The sequence below is a fragment of the Vanessa cardui genome, chromosome 13, assembly GCF_905220365.1.
Source record: "Vanessa cardui chromosome 13, ilVanCard2.1, whole genome shotgun sequence".
Classification (NCBI taxonomy): domain Eukaryota; kingdom Metazoa; phylum Arthropoda; class Insecta; order Lepidoptera; family Nymphalidae; genus Vanessa; species Vanessa cardui.
Window position 1 is genome coordinate 1,065,642 of NC_061135.1, and position 17,020 is coordinate 1,082,661.

Below are 17,020 nucleotides of genomic sequence, written 5' to 3' on the forward strand. Positions count from 1 at the left end.
TTACTCATATTTATATTACATTAACCTTAATAAAATCAGGAAATCTTACCTAAATCTTTATTTTCCCATGTTTTCTTAGCGTCTAGGAGAGCGTTATAAATTTCTTTAGACGGTTCCGTTCCAGAAAATACATAATATCGGGCTCGAACTCTTTTGAAGAATTCAATAGCAGAGTAATACGAATTACCATGATGAGGAACGTAAGTTAAGTCCATGTAAATAGGTGTTGGAGCTTTTTTCTTACTTGGTGATTCGGATGCCCTTTTTGCTTCTTTACTCTTTTCTTGATTGATTTTGTTTTTATTTGCCACCGTTGAACTCATTTGTTTTTTAGGTGTGTTTTTGGCGTCTGACTGATTAGGTGGTAAAATAGGACTTGGTAGGCCGAGTGGCTTACCCCAAGACTCTATAGGATCTTTTACAACGCTGCTAGACTCAGTATGTACAGTTTTTTCTAATTTAGATTCATCTTTGCTACTACTCGATGAAGAACTCATCTGTGTAACTTTTTTCGAATCAGTTTTTATATCTTTTAGAGTTAAAGAAGTCGTTTCCTGTTTAGATTCTTGATGGCTAGTGCTCGAGAAATCATGCTGGTCCAGTTTATATTTCCCTGTCACACTAGATATCACTTCTGAACCGCTTACTTTTTTATGCTCTTCGATCGCTTTTTCAAATTGTTCATCTGCCTCTTTTAAAAATGACGCATCTGAGCTAGTTTCTTTTGTTGAAAATAATGCCTCGGATAATTTAGTATCTGACTTATCTATAAAATGTATTTCAGTCTTTTCGTCGGAATGTGTTGAATATGTACAAGAATCATCATCAGGCAATTGTCCGTAAATTGACGTAGACATCGGATCAAAGCCTGATCTTGTCATTAGTAAATCATGTTCTTTGTGCTGTGACAATTTTGTGTCTAGCTCAAAACTTAAATTCGATCTTGGCGAATGTGCTATTTGAGATTTTGTACTACTCGGACTTGCTTGACCATCATCGTCACTGTAATACATTCCACTACTCTCAGTTCCCCAGATGTGTGTAGCGGCTCGAGATTCTCTTGAACTAATATCCGATGGTGGTGATGATATACCAGGATGATCTAAGTCGTCACTTGCGGCGGATGAGCTCCGCATATCACTTGTTTTAGACGATAATTTAGAAAATGATTTTTCGCTTTCACCTGTATCGATGATTTCTTCATATTCTTCTTTTATCTCTGATATGGTTGTTTTGGTTGATTTTGTAGTTTTTGTGACTCCGTCACTTCCTTTGCTAACTGTAGTAGTCTCGACAGTAACCTTGATTTTTTCAGGAGTTATAACTTCTTTAGTTGTAACTACAGTAATAGTTTGAGTGATTTCATTATCACCTTCTTTTATTATTTTAGTATAAGTATCAGTTTCAGTTGTTATTTCTCCTACAGGTGATCGCTTCTTTGGCTTAGTTTCAACTTGTGGTTCAATTTTAGATTGTAAAGGCAATTCGTTAATAGTTGGTTTTTCATCTGAGTGTAGCATAGCGCCACTACTTCTAGACAGTGACTGTTTTTCGATTTCTTCTAATTCTTCTGGGGACCAATCCTCAAGTGCTGTTCCCATGGGGAGATATGTTACTTGAGTACTTATATCATTGGTTATCTGTGTTGTTCCATCTTCATTTGAATTTTCTGTAACAGTTTCAGTTACTGTTTTAACTGCTATCTGATTCTTTTCTGTATTAATCATCTCTTCCTTAGTAACATATGTTGTTATCGTTTGATTAATTTTTTTTGCTTCGTCTGTAAAAATCACGTTTGCTTTTTTATCGACTGATGATTTTACTTTGCCAGTTGGTTTCAGACCACGCAATGCAGCTTGTAAATCACTGTCGTAAGTTTTCTGTGATTCGGATATTGTTATTTTTATATCTTTGGTTGTTTCAATTAAACCATTAGGATATTCATCATCTGTAATTGTTTCTATAGTAGTTCTAACGCGTTCAATGTCTTTATCAGAACTAGCTAAAATTTCACGTTTTGTTTTAGTTGTTATAGTGCGGTTTATTTCCATGTCGTCCTTTTTAACTATCTCATTTTTCACAACAGAATCTTCAGACGTGTCTTCAACTATTTCACTCTCACCAACATATGATTCTGTTGGTTCTTTTCCATCATCAACCAGAGGAACAGTTAACAGAAAATCAGCAACAGACACTTTCTCACTCTTCTTGGTAATCACAGTTCCGTCGGGATATTCATCTTCAATGGTCGTTTTTACAGTTGTCTTAACTTTTTTGGATTTTATTTCAACGTTTTCAAATTCTTCCCGAATTGTAGTAACGGTAGTTTTCCTATTTATTTTCTTTTCGCCTTCAACGATTTCTTCGATTTGTGAACTAGTTTGTATATCTGGTTCTCCCAATTGCGTATAGCCTATAAAGTTTTCATCAAAGGAGTCACTTTCATAATCAGATACAGTAATTTTGACATCCTTAGTTACTTCAGTTGTTCCGTTAGGTAATTTAGTTTCTGTTATAGTTTCAATAGTTGTTTTAATTATTTTCTTTGCATTATCTTTTGTGGATAATATTTCTTTTGTAGTAGTAATATTAATTAATTGGTTAACTTTAATGCCATCTCTAGTAATAATCTTTTGTTGGTTATCAATACTAACCGTTTTATCTAATAATTCGGAAAATTGCTTTAATTCTTCGGACTGCAATGAATCGTCACCATCAACGTCAGTTATTGATTGTCTTTTATCTACGCTTATGCGTGAAGATCCATCTGGGTACTTATCAGTAGTAGTAACAGTTGTAACGGTCTTGATTTTTTTTACAGTTTTATTAGTATCCGCATAATTTGTTTTAACGATTTTAGTTAAAATAATTCTTTGTATAACTAGATCGTCATGTTTTATGAATTTTTCTTCGCTGTATTCATTTTCTATTGGATCACCTATCACAGTGAGGTTTTGTAAAACTTCCTCCACTTTGTCACTACTATCTTCATATACAGGACTAGATAATACTTGTTCAGATGTCATTTTGGAAGATACACTTTGTCTATCGCTTACATGGGGTGAAAGAACATCATCTACGACTGAAATTTTTTCACTAGTTTTTGTAATAACTGATCCATCTGGGTATTCATCTTCAATTATTGTTTTAGTGGTTAACTTAATTCGTTTAACATTTTTCGATTTATTGATAAACTCTTGACTAATATTAGCAACTCTTGTTTTCCTTTTAATTTGAACACCATTTTCAATAATGACTTCCACATTTTCGGTTATTTCTTCATTAGGCTTACCACCAGACTCAAATCCTTCAGGTATTTCATCTTCAGGTTCGATAGTATAATCTGATATATGTACCTTAGATTCTTTTGTGATTTCAACTTCCCCGTTAGGTAGTGTAGATTCAGTTACAGTTTCTATAGTTGTTTTAACCTTTTTCTTTAATTTATCACTTGTTGTCAAAATTTCTCTTATCGTGGTTGTTGTAATGACCTGATGAATTGTCTTGCCTTCAAGAATAACATCCTTCTCCTGCTTGTCAACGTCTACTGTTTTGTCTTCTATTACCGTGTAATCATTAAGTTCTGTTGCTTCAATTACATTTTTATCTTCCACGTCAATTAAAGTCGTACTACTATCAACTTTTGTTTGAGAAGATCCATCTGGATAGTCATCAGTTACTGTCACAGTAGTTTCCATCTTTATTTTTTTTAAGTTTCCATAATTGTCAGCATACTTAGTTTTAACATTTTTTGTTATAGTTGTACGCTTAATAATAACGTTTTTAATTACTAATTCTTCTATTTCAGTAGATTCACTTTCTTCAGGCTCGCCCATAGTAATATACTCATTTAATATCCTATCAATATTACTGCTCGAACCAGAAACTAACTCCTCTGTTCTAACTTCTACAGACTTTTGAACATCTTTAAACCCATCAGGATATTCTTTGGTTGTCGTTATTTCAATAGTTGTCTTTAGATTTTTTTCTGTATCACTTATTTTTATAGTTTCTTTCTTTGTAGTAGTTGTAATAGTTTCAACAATGTCTACATTATTTTCTTTTATTACTCTTTTACTAACGTCAGTATCAATTACTGTATCTTCAACATTTTCCTCTGCATCATCAGATTCTTCAGAGAAATCAAGTTTGAGCATGGTATCTTCTTTTTTGGTAATTTTACTTTTACTGGAAGACATTTTAGTTATTTTATCAGTACTATCTTTTATATGGCTACTAGTACTACTTTCAGTCTTTTGATCACTTGTATCGAGGTAGAATTTGTCAATTTTTTTATCTTTTGCATATAAATCCATGAGTGAGGTAGACTTAAGGCTGGAAGAACATTCTGATAATAACGTCTGCGTATCTTTGGTTGTTGTGGTAGAGCCGTCTGAACTTTTACTGAGTGTGGTAGTTTCGATCGTTGTTTTAATGTTTTGGGGAGTACCATCTTCTTTTGAAATTATTTCCTTTGTTGTCACTGTCGTTATTGTTTGGGTAACAACATTTTCACCCTCTTTTATAATTTTTGTTACCGTATCAGTTTCTGTTTTGATTTTGCCAATTGTTTGCAATAAATTCAAAATATCCGAATCTCCATCGTCTTCAATTTCACTTTTAATAGTTTTTGGTACTTTTTCAGTAGAGGTAGATATTTTCTGCGTAAGAACATCATCACCTACATGTACGACTTTAGTTATGGTTTCTTCATTACCATCAGATTTGTCATATGATACTTCACTTTGAACACCATCACTTATTTTTATATCTTGAAAACTACTTGGTATTTTCGGTAATGGGCTAACAGGGACAGTTGGTGGTGTGGATACTCTATCAAATTCAGGGTAGACCGTAAGAGATTCTACGCCTTCCGATTTAATACCCTGCTGTATAGTTTCATCGCTAAATGCTTTATGTATAGATTCCAGAAGATGCTTTGCATTTTCTGTAAGTGTATGACTAGGGCGATCAGCTGTAGATACAGTCGTATCTGTATCAAATAAAATACTATGAACTCCAGAATCAGAAGTGTCGGATACTTCTATTTCATCTTTAAGGGTTACATCAGCGGTATGTAGAACCGCAGCCTCTTCACCTGTTGTTGCACTTACCTTTTGCATTTTAGTTTCTTTTGAAGAGGGTAATAACTTTTTATCAAACAGGCTTTTTTTCTCTGTACTTGCTATTGATTTTTCAGTTTTTTCAGTGCCTTCATATGAATATTTTTCTTCTAAGCTAATTTCTTTAGAAACATCTTCAGAACTGCTGTGTACCATTGTTTGTAACACATTTTCTTTGTCTGTCATAAAGTCATCAATGAAATTTTTAGAATGAGTTTCAGCACTTCCTTTTAATTCAGTTTCATATCTTAATCTTTCTTCATGAAGCATTTGTTCCGTCTCTTTAACAAATTTATTCGTTGACTGAGACTGCAGAGTCTTATTAATTTCGTCATGACTATCTCTGAGTGCAGATTTTAGCTTAAGATCATTTTTATCCGTAGTGGATATTTCTTTGTAAATATAAGGGGGCTTTTCGCTTGCACCAATTTTACTACCTGTCGCCACATCACTTGAAGATTCACCATTAATTTTAATAATTTCTTGTTCATCTATATCCTTTTCTTCGTACTTTTCCAATTCTTTTGTTATATTTTCTTCTTTTGTTTTATACTTACGAAGTTTTTCATTTAAGTATTTAGCATCGACAACTTCATCTACAGATGAGATATTTTCACTAGTTTTAATAATAATTTTACCATCAGGAAGTTCGTCTTCAATAGTTGTTTTGGTAGTAGTTTTGGTACGTTTAATATTTTTGGATAAATTGTAAAACGATTGAATTATTTTTGAAACAATGATTGTCCTTTTTATTGTAATGCCATTTTCTATAACAGTATCGACTTGTGAAGAAGTTTCTTCTACTGGTTCTTCTGATAATTCAAATTCTTCGGTGTCATGCATCTCTTTTTGCGACTTATCAGGCGACGAGGAGTCTCTCACATTTAAAATTTCATCCACTTGCGTAATTTCTTTGCTAGTCTTAGTTGTAACTGTTCCGTCGGGATATTCGTCTTCAATTGTTATAATGGTGATAGTTCTAATTCTCTTTGTATTAGATTGAAGATTACTGAAAGTTTGGACTATTGTAGTTTTAGTAGTTTTTCTAGTTATTTTAACGTTATTTTCTGTTAAACATTCCACATTAACAGTTATGAACTTAAGAGGTTTTTCTGTTAAATCAAATCCCTCAGGAATGTCGTCTTCCGAATCGTATTCGAGCTCTCTAACATCTGTCGGTTCGACTGTCACACCTTGAACATCTTCAAGGTGTTTCGTTGCTTTCTCACCTGAACCTTCATCAGTAAACTGATCCTCATATAACGTCATAGTTTTGAGTTTATTATCAATTTTTGTTTCAGTCTCAGTTTTTATGATTGGTACACTAATTTCAAGAAGATTACCGTCATTATCGGATGTATAGTCAGAGAAATAAACTTTAATATCTTTCGTTTTTTCTGTAAGACCATCAGGCAAAAATGATTCGGTAACTGTTACGACTGTAGTTCTTAATTTTCTTTTTGATCTGGCTTCATTTGATAGAATTTGTTTGGTTGTAGTTATGGTAAGAATTTGTAAAATACTTTTGCCATTAACAATAATAGTTTTCTCCTGTTTGTCTTCAGTAACAGAAGTTTCCTCAATTATTGGAAACTCTCCAAAACACAAATCGTCCTTGTCTTCCTCCATCGAAATAGGTTTATCCTGAACTCGTTTTTCAGTATCTTTGCCAAAATCAACTGTTCGATCATAGGGTTTGTCTTTAACGGGTTCTACTTTGCCTTCTTTAACAGGACTTGGTATCTTTTCTGTTTTTATTGGAACAGGTTTTTCTTTCTCTTCTATACCTGAGCCTTGAGCCTTTTCATGCATCTTTTCTAAAATTTGTTGGCTCCTATCCTTGTCTTCTTTAATAGGGCTAGGCACTTTCTCTCCTGGCTTTTCTAGAACGGGTTTTTCTTTGTCTATGTTTACTGGGCTTGGTGCTTTTTCATCTTTCTTTTTGAATGCTGGTTTTTCCTCATTCACTTTAACAGGGCTATAAGCCTTCTCGTCTGGTTTTGCAACAAGAGATTCGGAGTTATCATCTTTGACAAGACTTGGCATCTCTTCGGCTTGCTTTTCGGAAACCGGTTTTCCTAAGCCATCTTTAGCCGGAATTGGAGCCTTTTGGTCTTGCTTTTCTAATAGTGGTTTTACTGCCTCATCTTTAACAGGACTTGGAGTCTTCTCATGTGGCTTTTCAACTAGAGGTTTAACTAGCTCATATTTAACGGAGCTTGGAGGCTTTTCGTCTTTTTCTAGTGGTTGTATAGTAGACTCCTCTTTAACGGGGCTCGGAATCTTTTCGTCTAGCTTTTCCATTACTGATGTAACTACATCGTCTTTAGCGGGGCTTGGCGCCTTCTCGTCTGGCTTTTCCTCTAGTGCTTTAACTGCCTTTTCTGTAATGGGGCTTTGCGCCTTTTCTTCTGGCTTTTCCTTTTCTTGTTTTACTTCTTCTTCTTTTACGGGGCTTCGAGTCTTCTCGTCTGGCTTGTCTGTTACTAGTTTTACTGCCTCCTCTTTAACAGGGCTTGACAATTTCTCATCTGGCTTTTCCAAGAGTGGTTTTACTACCTCCTCTTTAGCAGGGATTGGAGTCTTCTCGTCTGTTTTTTCCTCTACTGGTTTCAAGGCCTCTTCTTTAACTGGGCTTGGAGTCTTCTCGTCTGGCTTGAGTGTTACTGGTTTTACTGCCTCCTCTTTAACGGGGCTTGGCGCCTTCTCTTCTGGCGTTTCCTCTAATGGTTTAGCTGCTTCATCTTTTACGGGACTTGGCACCTTCTCCTTTGGCTTCTCTAACAGTGGTTTAACTGCCTCTTCTTTCACGGGGCTAGGAGCCTTCTTCTCTGGCTTTTCCACTAATGGTTTCACTGCCTCCTCTTTAACGGGGCTTGGCGACTTCTCGTCTGGCTTTTCTAATAGTGGTTTAACTGCCTCTTCTTTTACGAGGCTTGGAGTCTTCTCATCTGTTTTTTCCTCTAATGGTTTAACTGCCTCCTCTTTAACGGGGCTTGGAGTCTTCTTATCTGATTTTTTCTCTAATGGTTTAACTACCTCCTCTTTAACGGGGCTTGACGCCTTCTCATCTGGTTTTTCTAATAGTGGTTTAACTGCCTCCTCTTTAACGGGCCTTGGCGCCTTCTCGTCTCGCTTTTCCACAAATGGTTTTACTTCCTCCTCTTTGACGGGGCTTGGCGCTTTCTCGTCTGGTTTTTCTAAAAGTGTTTTAACTACCTCCTCTTTAACAGGGCTTGGAGTCTTCTCATCTGTTTTTTCCTCTACTGGTTTCACTGCCTCCTCTTTAACTGGGCTTGGAGTCTTCTCGTCTGGCTTGAGTGTTACTGGTTTTACTGAATCCTCTTTAACGGGGCTTGGCGCCTTCTTGTCTGTCTTTTCCTCTAATGGTTTAGCTGCTTCATCTTGTATGGGGCTTGGCGCCTTCTCCTCTGGCTTCTCTAAAAGTGGTTTAACTGTCTCCTCTTTAACGGGGCTTGGCGCCTTCTCGTCTGGTTTTTCCACTAATGGTTTAACTGACTCCTCTTTAACTGGGCTTGGAGTCTTCTCGTCTGGCTTGAGTGTTACTGGTTTCACTACCTCGTCTTTAACAGGGCTTGGAGTCTTCTCATCTGTTGTTTTCTCTACTGGTTTCACTGCCTCCTCTTTGACGGGGCTTGGCACCTTCTCGTCTGGCTTTTCCTCTAATGGTTTAGCTGTTTCATCTTTCACGGGAATTGGAGTTTTCTCATCTGGCTTTTCCACTAATGGTTTAACTGACTCCTCTTTATCGGGGCTTGGCGCCTTCTCATCTGGTTTTCCTAATAGTGGTTTAACTGCCTCCTCTTTAACGGGGCTTGGCGACTTCTCATCTGGTTTTCCTAATAGTGGTTTAACTGCCTCCTCTTTATCGGGGCCTGGCGCCTTCTCGTCCGGCTTTTCCACTAATGGTTTAACTGCCTCCTCTTTAACTGGGCTTGGAGATTTCTCGTCTGGCTTGAGTGTTACTGGTTTCACTGCCTCCTCTTTAACTGGGCTTGGCGTTTTCTCGTCTCTAGCTGTTTCATCTTTCACGGCAATTGGAGTTTTCTCATCTGGCATTTCCACTAATGATTTCACTGCCTCCTCTTTAACGGGGCTTGGCACCTTCTCGTCTGGTTTTTCTAATAGTGGTTTAACTACTTCCTCTTTAACAGGACTTGTAGTCTTCTTATCTGTTTTTTCCTCTACTGGTTTCACTGCCTCCTCTTTAACGGGGCTTGAAGTCTTCTCGTCTGGCTTTTCCACTAATGGTTTAACTGCCTCCTCTTTAACGGGGCTAGGCGCATTCTCGTCTGGCTTTTCCACTAATGGTTTCACTGCCGCCTCTTTAACGGGGCTTGGCGACTTCTCGTCTGGTTTTTCTAATAGTGGTTTAAATACCGCCTCTTTAACTGGGCTTAGAGTCTTCTCGTCTGGCTTGAGTGATACTGGTTTCACTGCCTCCTCTTTAACTGGGCTTGGCGTTTTCTCGTCTCTAGCTGTTTCATCCTCCACGGGGATTGGAGTTTTCTCATCTGGCATTTTCACTAATGGTTTCACTGCCTCCTCTTTAACGGGGCTTGGCGACTTCTCGTCTGGTTTTTCCAATAGTGGTTTAACTACTTCCTCTTTAACAGCACTTGGAGTCTTCTCATCTGTTTTTTCCTCCACTGGTTTCACTGCCTCCTCTTTAACTGGGCTTGGAGTCTTCTCGTCTGGCTTGTGTGTTACTTGTTTCACTGCCTCCTCTTTTACTGGGCTTGGCGCCTTATCGTCTGTCTTTTCCACTAATGGTTTAACTGCCTCCTCTTTAACGGGGCTTGGCGCCTTCTCGTCTGGTTTTTCTAATAGTGGTTTAACTGCCTCCTCTTTAACGGGACTTGGCGCCTTCACGTCTGTCTTTTCCTCTGATGGTTTAGCCGCTTCGTCTTTAACGAGGCTTGGCGTCTTCTCTTCTGGCTTTTCTAACAGTGGTTTAACCGCCACCTCTTTCACAGGACTTGGAGTCTTGTCATCTGGCTTTTCCACTAATGGTTTCACTCCCTCCTCTTTTACGGGGCTTGGAATCTTCTCATCTGGCTTTTCCACTAATGGTTTCACTCCCTCCTTTGCAACGGGGCTTGGCGCCTTCTCGTCTGGCTTTGTAAATAGTGGTTTAACTGCCTCCTCTTTAACGGGGCTTGGCGCCTTCTCGTCTGGTTTTTCTAATAGTGGTTTAACTGCCTCCTCTTTAACGGGGCTTGGCGCCTTCTCTTCTGGCTTTTCTAATAGTGGTTTATCTGCCTCCTCTTTCACGGGGCTTGGAGTCTTCTCATCTGGCTTTTCCACTAATGGTTTCACTCCCTCCTCTTTAACTGGGCTTGGAGTCTTCTCGTCTGGCTTTTCCTCTAATGGTTTAGCTATTTCATCTTTCACGGGAATTGGAGTTGTCTCATCAGGAATTTCCACTAATGGTTTCACTGACTCCTCTTTAACGGGGCTTGGCGACTTCTCGTCTGGTTTTTCTAATAGTGGTTTAACTACCTTCTCTTTAACAGGGCTTGGAGTCTTCTCATCTGTTTTTTCCTCTACTGGTTTCACTGCCTCCTCTTTAACTGGGCTTGGAGTCTTCCCGTCTGGCTTCAGTGTTACTGGTTTCACTGCCTCCTTTTTAACGGGGCTTGGCGCCTTCTCGACTGGCTTTTCCTCTAATGGTTTAGCCATTTCATCTTTCACGGGAATTGGAGTTTTCTGACCTGGCATTTCCACTAATGGTTTCACTGCCTCCTCTTTAACGGGGCTTGGCGCCTTCTCTTCTGGCTTTTCTAACAGTGGTTTAGCTGCCTCCTCTTTCACGGGGCTTGGAGTCTTCTCATCTGGCTTTTCCACTAATGGTTTTACTCCCTCCTCTTTAACTGGGCTTGGAGTCTTCTCGTCTAGCTTTTCCTGTAATGGTTTAGCTGTTTCATCTTTCACGGGAATTGGAGATGTCTCATCAGGAACTTCCACTAATGGTTTCACTGCCTCCTCTTTAACAGGGCTTGGCGCCTTCGCGTCTGGTTTTTCTAAAAGTGTTTTAACTGCCTCCTCTTTAACTGGGCTTGGAGTCTTCTCGTCTGGCTTGTGTGTTACTTGTTTCACTGCCTCCTCTTTTACTGGGCTTGGCGCCCTCTCATCTGGCTTTTCCACTAATGGTTTAACTACCTCCTCTTTAACGGGGCTTGGCGCCTTCTCGTCTGGTTTTTCTAATAGTGGTTTAACTGCCTCCTCTTTAACGGGACTTGGCGCCTTCATGTCTGGCTTTTCCTCTGATGGTTTAGCTGCTTCGTCTTTAACGAGGCTTGGCGTCTTCTCTTCTGGCTTTTCTAACAGTGGTTTAACCGCCTCCTCTTTCACGGGACTTGGAGTCTTATCATCTGGCTTTTCCACTAATGGTTTCACTCCCTCCTCTTTAACGGGGCTTGGAGTCTTCTCATCTGGCTTTTCCACTAATGGTTTCACTCCCTCCTCTGCAACGGGGCTTGGTGCCTTCTCGTCTGGCTTTGTTAATAGTGGTTTAACTGCTTCCTCTTTAACGGGGCTTGGCGCCTTCTCGTCTGGTTTTTCTAATAGTGGTTTAACTGCCTCCTCTTTAACGGGACTTGGCACCTTCACGTCTGGCTTTTCCTCTGATGGTTTAGCTGCTTCGTCTTTAACGAGGCTTGGCGTCTTCTCTTCTGGCTTTTCTAACAGTGGTTTAACCGCCTCCTCTTTCACGGGACTTGGAGTCTTCTCATCTGGCTTTTCCACTAATGGTTTCACTCCCTCCTCTTTAACGGGGCTTGGAGTCTTCTCATCTGGCTTTTCCACTAATGGTTTCACTCCCTCCTCTGCAACGGGGCTTGGTGCCTTCTCGTCTGGCTTTGTTAATAGTGGTTTAACTGCTTCCTCTTTAACGGGGCTTGGCGCCTTCTCGTCTGGTTTTTCTAATAGTGGTTTAACTGCCTCCTCTTTAACGGGACTTGGCGCCTTCACGTCTGGCTTTTCCTCTGATGGTTTAGCTGCTTCGTCTTTAACAAGGCTTGGCGTCTTCTCTTCTGGCTTTTCCACTAATGGTTTCACTCCCTCCTCTTTCACGGGGCTTGAAGTCTTCTCATCTGGCTTTTCCACTAATGGTTTCACTCCCTCCTCTTTAACTGGGCTTGGAGTCTTTTCATCTGGCTTTTCCACTAATGGTTTCACTCCCTCCTCTACAACGGGGCTTGGCGCTTTCTCGTCTAGCTTTTCTAGTAGTGGTTTAACTGCCTCCTCTCTAACTGGGCTTGGAGTCTTCTCGTCTGGCTTGTCTGTTACTGGTTTTACTGCCTCTTCTTTTACTGGGCTTCTCACCTTATCGTCTGGCTTTTCCACTAAGGGTTTAACTGCCTCCTCTTTAACGGTGCTTGGCGCCTTCTCGTCTGGTTTTTCTAATAGTGGTTTAACTGCCTCCTCTTTAACGGGACTTGGCGCCTTCATGTCGGGCTTTTCCTCTAATGGTTTAGCTGCTTCGTCTTTAACGGGGCTTGGCGTCTTCTCTTCTGGCTTTTCTAACAGTGGTTTAACCGCCTCCTCTTTCACGGGGCTTGAAGTCTTCTCATCTGGCTTTTCCACTAATGGTTTCACTCCCTCCTCTTTAACTGGGCTTGGAGTCTTCTCATCTGGCTTTTCCACTAATGGTTTCACTCCCTCCTCTTCAACGGGACTTGGCGCCTTCATGTCTGGCTTTTCCTCTAATGGTTTAGCTGCTTCGTCTTTAACGGGGCTTGGCGTCTTCTCTTCTGGCTTTTCTAACAGTGGTTTAACCGCCTCCTCTTTCACGGGGCTTGAAGTCTTCTCATCTGGCTTTTCCTCTGATGGTTTAGCTGCTTCGTCTTTAAAGAGGCTTGGCGTCTTCTCTTCCGGCTTTTCTAACAGTGGTTTAACCGCCTTGTCTTTCACGGGGCTTGAAGTCTTCTCATCTGGCTTTTCCACTAATGGTTTCACTCCCTCCTCTTTAACTGGGCTTGGAGTCTTCTCATCTGGCTTTTCCACTAATGGTTTCACTCCCTCCTCTGCAACGGGGCTTGGCGCCTTCTCGTCTGGCTTTGTTAATAGTGGTTTAACTGCCTCCTCTTTAACGGGGCTTGGCGCCTTCTCGTCTGGTTTTTCTAATAGTGGTTTAACTGCCTCCTCTTTAACGAGACTTGGCGCCTTCACGTCTGGCTTTTCCTCTGATGGTTTAGCTGCTTCGTCTTTAACGAGGCTTGGCGTCTTCTCTTCTGGCTTTTCTAACAGTGGCTTAACCGCCTCCTCTTTCACGGGACTTGGAGTTTTCTCATCTGGCTTTTCCACTGATGGTTTCACTCCCTCCTCTGCAACGGGGCTTGGCGCCTTCTCGTCTGGCTTTGTTAATAGTGGTTTAACTGCCTCCTCTTTTACGGGGCTCGGAGTCTTCTCGTCTAGCTTTTCTAGTAGTGGTTTAACTGCCTCCTCTTTAAGTGGGCTTGGAGTCTTCTCGTCTGGCTTGTGTGTTACTGGTTTCACTGCCTCTTCTTTTACTGGGCTTCTCACCTTATCGTCTGGCTTTTCCACTAAGGGTTTAACGGCCTCGTCTTTAACGGTGCTTGGTGCCTTCTCGTCTGGTTTTTCTAATAGTGGTTTAACTGCCTCCTCTTTAACGGGACTTGGCACCTTCATGTCTGGCTTTTCCTCTAATGGTTTAGCTGCTTCGTCTTTAACGGGGCTTGGCATCTTCTCTTCTGGCTTTTCTAACAGTGGTTTAACCGCCTCCTCTTTCACGGGGCTTGAAGTCTTCTCATCTGGCTTTTCCACTAATGGTTTCACTCCCTCCTCTTTAACTGGGCTTGGAGTCTTCTCATCTGGCTTTTCCACTAATGGTTTCACTCCCTCCTCTTCAACGGGGCTTGGCGCCTTCTCGTCTGGTTTTGTTAATATTGGTTTAACTGCCTCCTCTTTTACAGGGCTCGAAGTCTTCTCGTCTAGCTTTTCTAGTAGTGGTTTAACTGCCTCCTCTTTAACTGGGCTTGGAGTCTTCTCATCTGGCTTTTCCACTAATGGTTTCACTCCCTCCTCTTTAACGGGGCTTGGCGCCGTCTCGTCTGGTTTTTCTAATAGTGGTTTAACTGCCTCCTCTTTAACGGGACTTGGCGCCTTCACGTCTGGCTTTTCCTCTAATGATTTAGCTGCTTCGTCTTTAACGGAGCTTGGCGTCTTCTCTTCTGGCTTTTCTAACAGTGGTTTAACCGCCTCCTCTTTCACGGGGCTTGAAGTCTTCTCATCTGGCTTTTCCACTAATGGTTTCACTCCCTCCTCTTTAACTGGGCTTGGAGTCTTCTCATCTGGCTTTTCCACTAATGGTTTCACTCCCTCCTCTTCAACGGGGCTTGGCGCCTTCTCGTCTGGTTTTGTTAATATTGGTTTAACTGCCTCCTCTTTTACAGGGCTCGAAGTCTTCTCGTCTAGCTTTTCTAGTAGTGGTTTAACTGCCTCCTCTTTAACTGGGCTTGGAGTCTTCTCATCTGGCTTATCCACTAATGGTTTCACTCCCTCCTCTTTAACGGGGCTTGGCGCCGTCTCGTCTAGTTTTTCTAATAGTGGTTTAACTGCCTCCTCTTTAACGGGACTTGGCGCCTTCACGTCTGGCTTTTCCTCTAATGGTTTAGCTGCTTCGTCTTTAACGGAGCTTGGCGTCTTCTCTTCTGGCTTTTCTAACAGTGGTTTAACCGCCTCCTCTTTCACGGGGCTTGAAGTCTTCTCATCTGGCTTTTCCACTAATGGTTTCACTCCCTCCTCTTTAACTGGGCTTGGAGTCTTCTCATCTGGCTTTTCCACTAATGGTTTCACTCCCTCCTCTTCAACGGGGCTTGGCGCCTTCTCGCCTGGTTTTGTTAATAGTGGTTTAACTGCCTCCTCTTTTACGGGGCTCGGAGTCTTCTCGTCTAGCTTTTCTAGTAGTGGTTTAACTGCCTCCTCTTTAACTGGGCTTGGAGTCTTCTCATCTGGCTTATCCACTAATGGTTTCACTCCCTCCTCTTTAACGGGGCTTGGCGCCGTCTCGTCTGGTTTTTCTAATAGTGGTTTAACTGCCTCCTCTTTAACGGGACTTGGCGCCTTCACGTCTTGCTTTTCCTCTAATGGTTTAGTTGCTTCGTCTTTAACGGAGCTTGGCGTCTTCTCTTCTGGCTTTTCTAACAGTGGTTTAACCGCCTCCTCTTTCACGGGGCTTGAAGTCTTCTCATCTGGCTTTTCCACTAATGGTTTCACTCCCTCCTCTTTAACTGGGCTTGGAGTCTTCTCTTCTGGCTTTTCCACTAATGGTTTCACTCCCTCCTCTTTCACGGGGCTTGAAGTCTTCTCATCTGGCTTTTCCACTAATGGTTTCACTCCCTCCTCTTTAACTGGGCTCGGAGTCTTCTCGTCTAGCTTTTCTAGTAGTGGTTTAACTGCCTCCTCTTTAACTGGGCTTGGAGTCTTCTCGTCTGGCTTGTGTGTTACTGGTTTCACTGCCTCCTCTTTTACTGGGCTTGGCACCTGATCGTCTGGCTTTTCCACTAATGGTTTAACTGCCTCCTCTTTAACGGGGCTTGGCGACTTCTCGTCTGGTTTTTCTAAAAGTGGTTTAACTACCTCCTCTTTAACAGGGCTTGGAGTCTTCTCATCTATTTTTTCCTCTACTGGTTTCACTGCCTCCTCTTTAACGGGGCTTGGCGCCTTCTCATCTGGCTTGTGTGTTACTGGTTTCACTGCCTTCTCTTTAACGGGGCTTGGCGCCTTCTCGTCTGGCTTTTCCTCTAATGGTTTAGCCATTTCATCTTTCACGGGAATTGGAGTTTTTTCATCTAGCATTTCCACTAATGGTTTCACTGCCTCCTCTTTAATGAGGCTTGGCGCCTTTTCGTCTGGTTTTTCTACAAGTGGTGTCTCCTTGTCGTCTTTGACGGGGCTAGGAGCCTTCACGTCGAGTTTTTCTATGAGTGGCTTCCCCTTGTCTTCCTTATCGGGGCTAGGAGCCTTTTCGTCTGGTTTTTCCAATACTGCCTTCTCCTGGTCCACTTTGACGGGGCTAGGCGCCTTCTCGTCGAGTTTTTCAAAAAGTGGCTTTTCCTTCTCATCTTCGATGGGACTAGGAGCCTTCTCGTCTGGTTTTTCTAAAAGTGGCTTCTCCTTGTCACCTTTGATGGGACTGGGAGCCTTCTCTCCTGGTTTTTCTAAAACTGGCTTCTCCTTGTCTTCTTTGATAGAACTAGGAGCCTTCTCTGCTGGTTTTTCGAAAACTGGCTTTTCCTTGTCGTCTTTGACGGGGCTAGGAGCCTTCTCGTCAGGTTTTCCTAAAACTGGTTTCACCTCATCTTCCTTAATGGGGCTAGGAGCCTTCTCGTCTTGTTTTTCCAATACTGCCTTCTCCTGGTCCACTTTGACGGGGCTAGGAGCCTTCTCTTCTGGTTTTTCTAAAACTGGCTTCTCCTTGTCTTCTTTGATAGGACTAGGAGCCTTCTCTGCTGGTTTTTCTAAAACTGGCTTTTCCTTGTCGTCTTCGACGGGGCTAGGAGCCTTCTCGTCAGGTTTTCCTAAAAGTGGTTTCACCTCATCTTTCTTAATGGGGCTAGGAGCCTTCTCGTCTGGTTTTTCTACAAGTGATGTTGCCTTGTCGTCTTTGACGGGGCTAGGAGCCTTCTCTTCTGGTTTATCTAAAACTGGCTTCTCCTTGTCTTCTTTGATAGGACTAGGAGCTTTCTCTGCTGGTTTCTCTAAAACTGGCTTTTCCTTGTCGTCTTCGACGGGGCTAGGAGCCTTCTCATCCGGTTTTCCTAAAAATGGTTTCACCTCATCTTCCTTAATGGGGCTAGGAGCCTTCTCGTCTGGTTTTTTTACAAGTGGTGTCTTCTTGTCGTCTTTGACGG

General features: G+C 41.5%; 1 protein-coding gene across 1 annotated transcript in view; it reads right to left on the bottom strand.

Annotated features, from left to right (window-relative positions):
• The window catches only part of LOC124534659 (microtubule-associated protein futsch-like), a 139,054-nt gene that overhangs the window by 3,386 nt on the left and 118,648 nt on the right, over positions 1–17,020 (bottom strand). The window contains exon 12 of the mRNA XM_047110634.1: positions 50–16,970. Within this exon, the coding sequence (XP_046966590.1) occupies positions 50–16,970 (16,921 nt within the window). The remainder of the gene's footprint in view (positions 1–49; positions 16,971–17,020) is intronic.